General features: G+C 56.1%; 2 protein-coding genes across 3 annotated transcripts; one reads left to right on the top strand and one right to left on the bottom strand.

Annotated features, from left to right (window-relative positions):
* The first annotated feature begins 1,078 nt into the window (after nt 1-1,078).
* On the top strand, nt 1,079-2,168 carry NPFF (neuropeptide FF-amide peptide precursor). Of its 2 annotated transcripts, XM_050749097.1 has the most exons (3): nt 1,079-1,180; nt 1,714-1,835; nt 1,963-2,168. In XM_050749097.1, exons 1-3 carry the CDS (start codon nt 1,079-1,081, stop codon nt 2,078-2,080), a joined length of 342 nt encoding a protein of 113 aa, XP_050605054.1. In that variant the 3' UTR covers nt 2,081-2,168. The 2 variants fall into 2 exon arrangements, with proteins under 2 accessions (XP_050605054.1, XP_050605053.1); XM_050749096.1 differs by lacking the exon at nt 1,079-1,180 and having other exon boundaries at nt 1,537-1,835.
* Nucleotides 2,169-2,422: 254 nt separating this feature from the next.
* TARBP2 (TARBP2 subunit of RISC loading complex) lies at nt 2,423-8,209 on the bottom strand. The gene is made up of 9 exons (XM_050748948.1): nt 7,697-8,209; nt 6,975-7,144; nt 6,052-6,154; nt 5,050-5,145; nt 4,383-4,455; nt 4,037-4,154; nt 3,590-3,717; nt 3,005-3,206; nt 2,423-2,861 (listed from the first exon to the last, which is right to left on the bottom strand). Exons 1-9 carry the CDS (start codon nt 7,747-7,749, stop codon nt 2,704-2,706), a joined length of 1,101 nt encoding a protein of 366 aa, XP_050604905.1. The 5' UTR covers nt 7,750-8,209; the 3' UTR covers nt 2,423-2,703.
* Between the last annotated feature and the right edge of the window lie 252 nt (nt 8,210-8,461).

Here is an 8,461-nt window from a genome sequence, read left to right as displayed (position 1 = left end):
TTTTCTTTTTTTTTGAGACAGAGTTTCTCTCTTTTTGCCCAGGCTGGAGTGTAGTGGTGCCATCTCAGCTCGCTGCAACCTCTGACTCCCGGGTTCAAGCGATTCTCCTGCCTCAGCCTCCTGAGTAGCTGGGATTACAGGTGACTGCCACCACCCCCAGCTAATTTTTGTATTTTTATAGAGACAGGGTTTCACCATGTTGGCCAGGCTGGTCTCGAACTCCTGACCTGAAGTGATCCACCCACCTCGGTCTCCCAAAGTGCTGGGGTTACAGGTGCAAGCCACTGCACCGGCCAAAAAAATTTTTTTTTAATTAAAAAAAAAAAAGATACAAGTTGGGCATGGTGGTTCACACCTGTGTAGTCCCAGCTACTTGGGAGGCTGAGGCAGGAGAATCGCTTGAACCCGGGAGCCAGAGGTTGCAGTGAGCCGAGACCGCGCCACTGCACTCCAGCCTGGGCAAAAAGAGCGAAACTCTGTCTCAAAAAGAAAAAAAAGAAAAGTTAAATTCTCTGCACCATCATGAAGTTGAATATATTTTTTATCCACAGGCAAATCTGAGTAGCCTCCAAGAGGCACACAAGCAGAGGACAGGCTGTGTGGCCCTGCCTGGTCATCCTGACAGACTCTGACCCTGGCTCTTCCTACTCCTCTTCCACTCCAGGACATCCTACTTAACTAATCCTGACATGAGTTTCTTGTGCTTTAGTCTACAAGTTAGGAAAGAGGGGAAGTGATAAACTGAAGCTCTCCAACCTGTTGAGGGATTAGGGGTTCTTGTAAGGCTCCCCAGGGCCTAGCTCTGACAAATCGTCTGCAACTAATGACGCTTCTTGAGCTCTGGAGACAGGATTTATGCATCTAATAAAGTCTATAACTCCAGGCTTAGGGGCCTGGGGCAGGAGGCTGAGAGCATGAAGTCCTGGGGGTGCCATGGGAGGAGATCCCAGGCGGCTCCTAATGAGCCCTGCATTTCCATTTGCCTGCTCTAGATTCCCCTAAGGCTACTGTGAGGCTGGGGGTGGGGGGGACAGCAGGTATAAGAGGCTGGGGTGGCTGTAGGAGGGTGGATGGCAGCATGGATTCTAGGCAGACTGCTGCACTGCTGGTGCTGCTGCTGTTAATAGACCAGGGCTGTGCTGAAGGGCCAGGAGGCCAGCAAGACCACCAGCTCCCCGCGGTGAGTGTGTGTCCCATCCCCATATCACCATTGCCTCTACCTCGGTTAAGACTTGTGCTCGGCCGGGCGCGGTGGCTCAAGCCTGTAATCCCAGCACTTTGGGAGGCCGAGGCGGGCGGATCACAAGGTCAGGAGATCGAGACCACAGTGAAACCCCGTCTCTACTAAAAATACAAAAAATTAGCCGGGCGCGGTGGCGGGCGCCTGTAGTCCTAGCTACTCAGGAGGCTGAGGCAGGAGAATGGCGTGAACCCAGGAGGCGGAGCTTGCAGTGAGCCGAGATCGCGCCACTGCACTCCAGCCTGGGCAACAGCGTGAGACTCCGTCTCAAAAAAAAAAAAAAAAAAAAAAAGACTTGTGCTCTAGGTTCTGATACTTTCTCTGGCTGCCAAGGTTGCCATTAGGTCCTCAAATCTGAGGAAATGGTTCTGCAGCCTCCTACCCCTTGCCCCTGGAAGCCAGTCCCTTCCCCTTGTGACTTACATGCCCAGGGTATTTGCCCATCTTCCTTCCCTGATACCCCCTTGGCACAGGAGGAAGACAGTGAACCCCTCCCGCCACAGGATGCCCAGACCTCTGGGTCACTGTTGCGCTACCTGCTCCAGGCAATGGAGAGACCTGGCCGGAGCCAAGCCTTCCTGTTTCAGCCCCAGAGGTGAGTCTGAAAGGGACACAAGCATGGCAGGGGTTGGGGGTAGAAAGGGCAGGAGACAGAGGACGAGGAGAAGGAAGGGGGCTAGAGAAGAGAGACTGCAGGGACCTGAGGACAAATCTTTCCTAAGGTTTGGCAGAAATACCCGGGGATCCTGGAGCAATGAACGGCTGAGTCCCCGGGCTGGAGAGGGGCTGAATTCCGAGTTCTGGAGCCTGGCTGCCCCTCAACGCTTTGGGAAGAAGTGACATGTCATCCCTTGATATGTTTGCATGCAAGGCCCACACCCAAAAGTGTCAATATTTGCCCCCCAAATAAAGTTGTCTGGCTTCTGAATCCATGTGTGTCTGTGTGAGACTTTACAGGGCTGGGTGGAAGCCCAAGAGCAAGAACCACTGCCCTTCCCTCTCCACCAAACCCAGCCCTCCAACAAGGCAGCCGACAACATTCCAGGAGGCCACTGCACCCAGCCTCCTCCCACCAGAAAGGAAAACATGAGAATGGCTGGAACAGGAGCTCAGGGAAGGCACACAAAAGTCATGTGGTGACCTCCTCTGCTATCCACACTGCTCAGGAAACGAGAGAAGGGCTTAAAAATCTACAAAGCAGCATATTTATTCCAGGCTCTAGTAGACAGCCCCGATTTCATTCCCATTCATCATCACCAATAAAATGAGGACGAATCCTGGGCTGGCTGAGGCCCTGTGGTCCTTGGCTCCTTGCCCTGTGCCTTCTCAGCCTCAAGGCAGGCAGTCTGTGTCAGAGGTAGAGATGGTACCCACAGAGGGTACCAGAGCTGCGCAGATACATGAGCCCAGAGGCAGAAAGAGCAGGGAGCAAAGGGTGCACATCCATGAGTCCAGCTGGGGCTTCACTTGCTGCCTGCCATGATCTTGAGGTACTGCAGGGCACGGCGGGCAGCCTCACCACGGGCTGCCTCCCTGGTGGTTGCAGAGCCATGACACACAGTGGCCGGCTGGGTGGACAGTTCCACCAGGCACTGGCAGAGTCCACTCAGGCTCAGTTCCTCTGGAGAGCAAGAGAGAGGAGGGAGGCAATGTTGGGTGGGGAGGTAGCCCTGGGGAGGGGGGCGTTCACGTCATCATCACCCCCTTCTACTTGCTCCAGTCCAGCCCCCACCATCCCCTGGCTCACTCCTCAGCTAGCCATACCAATATCCAGGTAGCTGACATGGAAGGCCTGCTCCTCAGAGAGCTCACTGAGGACACGGCAGCAGGCAGGGCCCAGGGCACCCAGGGAGCCCAGGGAGCAACTGCGGAGGGACAGGATCTTCTCTCCCACTGAATTTCGTAGAGAATCCCAGGTGCAACCTGGGCCCCGGTTTCGAAGACCATCCAGGCGGGAGCCCACACCCTGTCAAGATGGGAACAGTGAGAAAGATGAAGCGAGAGACTGTGAGACCCAGGCATTGAAATATTCAACGTCAAAGGAGAAGAACAAAGAATGCTTCCTCCAGCTTGCCTCCCCCCACTCAATCCCTGGGTGGCCCCTTCTAACTACCAGGTCCTGGGCCAGATAGCCAAGCATCCCTCCTCATCCCAGTAACAAGAGCTACAGAGCGGGCCTACAGTCAAGGCTGAGTCGGCCCCAGGAACCCTGGGTCTGGTAGGAAAAGTGTGGCAGAAGCAGGCCTAGGACCCAGAGAGGCTCACTGCTGAGTCACAGACCCAAGTCCCTGGAGCCCTGCCCTGGCATGGAGGATGGGCCACGGTGCCCAGCCCACATGAGCCACTCACAATGGAGAAGTGGTCATCATCAGGCTCCACCTCATTGCCATCCCGGGCATCCAGAGGCACCGTGTGCACTCGAAGCAGCATTTTGGCCGCCGCATTCCGCTTTGCCAATTTTTTGGAAGTGCCACTCCCTGCATGTGGAGAGAGGGCTGCTGGATTATGATTCCCCACAGACCCAGTGCTTTCACCCAGGTCATACTTGGATTAAGGGTCCCCCCAGAATGTCAACTGGAAAGGGGAACTCAGGACCTGCCCGTGCACCTGAGAACCTGGTCGGCCAGGAAGAAGGGGACAGATAGGGTGCCAAGAAGCTAAAAGGAAGGGGCTGAGCCAGGGACTGTAAAGCTAAGAGAGCAGGGGGTGTAGCAGAGTGAGGCTAGGAGCTGCTCTGGGCCTGGGGCCAGAGTGCTGCGGGAGAGGAGCTGTGAGAACCCCCTCCTGCCCGGTTACCAATCTCAATGAAACGCTCCACTCGGCAGGTCATGGTGAATTCTTTGCGGTGGGCTGGTCCGGACTCCTGGGTCACTGTGTACTCTGGCAACCGCCAGCCTTTCTGCACCACCAGCTCCTTGGAAGGGAGACACAGGGTGCATGAGGCTGAGTGAAAAAAGGCTTCTCACACCCACGCTGGTCCCCACGCAGGAGCCTCAGACTCTAGGTGAGAGGAAGGAGAGAGGGGGGTGGAAAGGGCCTCAGTACAGGGAACCGCCCCCACCCCCAAACACACATAACCTTCCCTCATGGCCCCTGACTCAAAGGAAGACAGGCATGCATGCGAAATGAGGATGGAGCACACCTGCAGAGCACCAACGGGATTGCACTCAGACTGCTGAGGGGAGACAGGGGGCTGCAGTTCCATGGGGGGGCTCCTGAAGGAAAAAGGGCACAGGGCCAAAGTTGAGGTGAAGGGTTCCATCTGAGCCTGCCCATGAGCTCCAAGCCTAACCACTACTTTAGATTCCTGACTACCATCTCCTGATTCCCACCGGGCAGGCAGCTGTCTGTTCACACATCGAGCCTGCTCCCTCCTGCTCTAGCCGGCTTCCTTCCCCCTCCCACTCAAGGGAGGCCTTCTCCAGGTCCCAGCCCATTTCCAATCTGGAACACTTGTGTATCATCCAAGCCAGGACAGTGGGAGAAGAGCTGTATTTCCAGTCCCAGAAGTGCCTGATGGGCCTCAAACACAGAACTGACATGTGGTCAACCCAGAAGAAAATGGGGCCTGCGAGACCCTTAAATATGGTCGAACATCATCCATAAGGCTATCTGAAAATCACAAATGACCTTCTGTCCCAAGAGCTTACCCCAGCTGCTGTGATTTCTTCAAGTTCTGGTTCCCAACTATTCCATTCTGTTTATTCTCAGATTTCCTCATGCCTGACCAGCCTGGGTCCAAAGACTGAGGAGCCAAAAACCAGAACCCCTTCCTCCACCCACCTCAGGCAGTCAGGGAACACAGATACCTGGTTAGGACAACAGATGGAACTGGGGTAGCAGCTGCTGCAGCAGTAAAAATCGGAATGTCCTCAGGCAGTGAAGAGTCTAGGGGAGAAAAAGAACTTCCCGAGGGGAAGGGGGCCTTTGATTCACACCCATGTATAGGGGGAAGAGAGGGGTGGGGGACCCACGTCCTCCTGACCTCCCGATCCCCTAAGAGAACTTCCAAATTGAGCCAAAGAATCAGGGAGGCTCAACCAACAGCTTCCTCCTGGGATCCTTTGCCGCCAAACACCGGCAAAAAGACTGAGAAAAGAGGGTCTCGGCCGGGCGCGGTGGCTCAAGCCTGTAATCCCAGCACTTTGGGAGGCCGAGATGGGCGGATCATGAGGTCAGGAGATCGAGACCATCCTGGCTAACACAGTGAAACCCCGTCTCTACTAAAATACAAAAAAAAACTAGCCGGGCGAGGTGGCGGGCGCCTGTAGTCCCAGCTACTCGGGAGGCTGAGGCAGGAGAATGGCGTGAACCCGGGAGGCGGAGCTTGCAGTGAGCTGAGATCCGGCCACTGCACTCCAGCCTGGGCGACAGAGCGAGACTCCGTCTCAAAAAAAAAAAAAAAAAAAAAAAAAAAAAAAAAAAAAAAAAAGAAAAGAGGGTCTCTTTGTACCAAAGAACCAGAGGAGCAACAAACTCCAACCTGCGCGTGAAGGAAGGACATCTTGCTAGAACAAGGAGGTATGTTGGGGAGCAACTCCCTTTAGCCTCAGCCTCCACCCCACTCCCTCCCTAACCCAGGTCCCAATCTACTGCCACAACCCCTCTATGGGGCTAACCAACCCCTCCACCCCAAGAATTCTTCATAGCAGCAGACGCCCTGGAAGACCCTGTTCAGGTCCAGAGGGACTCTCAGGAAGAGGCCAGGTCAGGGTGGCTAAGTGTCACCTGGCCAGGCCTGGTGGCAGAGGGGGTGGTGCAGGGCCTGGGTTCCTTGAAGGGCTTCTGGGATGCCTCGGTTCCTCCCTCACCTGCTGTCCTCCAGGGCCGGCTCCAGCATGCTCCCCCCTTTGAGGTGTTTGAGGGCCACCTCAGCTGCCTTGTGCTTGGCTGCCTTCTTGCTGGGGCCCTGACCTGAGAGAGGGGGCATGGGCAATACTGGAGGTCACTGGAAGGATGGGAGAGAAACCAGCATCCCACAGCCTCTCTCCTCAGAGCCAGTGGGAATCCATCAAGCCCCTTCTGACCAACCACCCCCTGCTGAAGACTGGAAGTGTTTCACTAATTGCTAGAAGGAAGAGCCCTTATCTTTCCATTAGCTTCCAGAATTAAGCCATGCCAAGCAGGACTTCTGAGCTCAAACGCCTTGGGTGGACTTCTGAACTCAAATGCTTTAATTTCCTTTGCAAAGCACTTTCTTTTCCCTCAATAAAAACAGAGAGCTGGAATAAGAGAGGGTAGGCTCTGGAGTAAAAGCCCCACTCCGCCACACACTAGGCATGTGACCATGCACCAGCCATTTACTATCTCAAATACTCAGTTTCCTCATATTCAACATGGGCGGGCGGGGGGAGGAGTGGGGGGCGGATACTGCCACCTACATCACTGGTTAGACTGAGGTTTAAAATTAAATGGGAATTTGGTTAAGCACCGGGAACAGAGCCCAGCATGCCAGGCACTCACTCCCCCAAATACTCCACTGGGATTTCAGTTATCTTCTCTTCCTTTTCCTCTAGGGTGATGTGGCAGTCCTGATCGATCCTCTAACTCTCCCACGTCCTACCCACCTTCTCACAGCCCTGTTCTCCCAATCCAGTCAGTAGCTTTTCCCCTGAAATCTCTCCTTCCCTCACTGGCCTTGAAGAAAAGGACTGTGAAGAAAGAGACTCCAAGAAACAAAGCCATGGGGACCTGCAAATGCACACCCCAGCCAGGCTGCCCAAGCCTTCCTCACCAGTGCAGCTGGTGTCGCCAACGGTGACCCGGAAGGTGAAATTAGGCTGGTGGGCTTGGCCCTCGGCTTTGAGAAGGTCGTACACAGGCGTCTTCCCTATTCTGGTCCCATACTCCTGCAGAAGGCTGATCGGGGTCTTGCCTGGGTTGGCGGCCAGCATTTGCTCTATACTGGGGGAAGGGGCACAGACCCATATCACACCTCCCCTCTCTGCACCCACCTGGCCAAGCACTTCCATACCAGACCTAGGCACATTATGGGGGACATAGGGTCCAAGGAACCCCAGGCAGTCTAGCATCCATTGGCTGGGTTCCAAGTGTAGGTGCAGGCTGGAAGAGTAGGGCCCACTACCTCAAAGCAAGGGGGGAAGAATGCACTGCTCCTGCCTCAGTTAAGGTGGGCACGATCCTGTGCCCCATGCAGGTTGAAAGTGCATACCCCCTGACACAGTGCAAGCCAGGAACCCAGTACCCACCAAATGCACTGAATGTGGGGGCATAAAGCCCAGTGTTCCAGTGCAGTCTGGGAACCGGGCCAACCCCAAACTATTTAGAGCTGAAGGCAGCAGCCACTGCCCCGGTGCACGCCGGGAACCACTGCCCACTGCCCCAGTGCTTGCCGGGAACAACCCTCAGGCCAGGTGCATGCTGGGGCCGCGCCGCTACTCCCTCCGCACGGCCCCACGCTTTTTGCCCAGAAGGAATCGGTACGAGGCGGCTCACCTAGGCAGCCCGCAGCCCGTGGTAATGCCGGAGCCTTGCGCCTCTTCACTCATTCCCTCCTCCGTCCCCGCGGGCGCCACCGTGACTGCAGCCTCCACGCGCCCCAATACACCGCCGACGAGCTAGGGCCGGGGCCAAGCCCGGAGTCGCGGCCGGTAGGGCCCGCCGAGGGGCACGCTGGGATATGGAGTCCCCCGCCCACCCTACTTCATGAGCCTCCATCTGGAGGGGAGCTATCCGCCCCACAACCCTCCGCGTGGCTCGCCCGGGCCGGCTGCACCGCCTTCTGGGAGGAGCGGGCTCTCCGCAGTCGCTTCTCGAGAAGGCTGTATTTTTTTGTTTGTAATACCGTCCCGCCTCCTTCCTTCCGCGCCCCCTCTCTCCCGGGCCGTGAGGCTGTGGACATGCGTACTAGCGGAGGGGAAGCCGCTGGGTAGCGGGGCGGTAAGGACTCACTTGGGCACGGAGCCTTTTGGATCCCGAGAAAACTACAGAACCCAGGAGCCCGCGCGCCATCTTTGCCGCAGCTGGAGGGGCAGGGTCAAGCACGCACGAGAAGCTTCATGTTGTCATTGGTTACTCCCATTGCGTTTACTTCCTCTAGGCACATTGGAATTGGTTACTTCGACCAAAGGGGCGGGGACAAGGAAAAGTCAGCCCCCTGACCCCGCCTCCTTGGTGAAGGAAGGTTGTGATTGGTCCGGAGAGGTTGCTGTCGGATCCGGGCTCTTTGAGGTCTGAGAGGGTGGGCTTTACCTAGACGCC

This window comes from Macaca thibetana, chromosome 11 (assembly GCF_024542745.1).
Source record: "Macaca thibetana thibetana isolate TM-01 chromosome 11, ASM2454274v1, whole genome shotgun sequence".
Taxonomy (NCBI): domain Eukaryota; kingdom Metazoa; phylum Chordata; class Mammalia; order Primates; family Cercopithecidae; genus Macaca; species Macaca thibetana.
This window is presented reverse-complemented; position numbering and strand designations above follow the sequence as displayed.

Excerpts from the sequence above, each read along its gene's own strand:
- NPFF (XM_050749096.1), top strand. The coding sequence starts at position 1,603 with ATGGTTCTGCAGCCTCCTACCCCTTGCCCCTGGAAGCCAGTCCCTTCC. Across the intron at positions 1,836-1,962 it reads TTCCTGTTTCAGCCCCAGAG|GTTTGGCAGAAATACCCGGG; the intron begins GTGAGTCTGAAA and ends ATCTTTCCTAAG.
- TARBP2 (XM_050748948.1), bottom strand. The coding sequence starts at position 7,749 with ATGAGTGAAGAGGCGCAAGGCTCCGGCATTACCACGGGCTGCGGGCTG. Across the intron at positions 6,155-6,974 it reads TGGCGACACCAGCTGCACTG|GTCAGGGCCCCAGCAAGAAG; the intron begins GTGAGGAAGGCT and ends CCCCTCTCTCAG. Across the intron at positions 4,456-5,049 it reads CCATCTGTTGTCCTAACCAG|GAGCCCCCCCATGGAACTGC; the intron begins GTATCTGTGTTC and ends TTTTTCCTTCAG.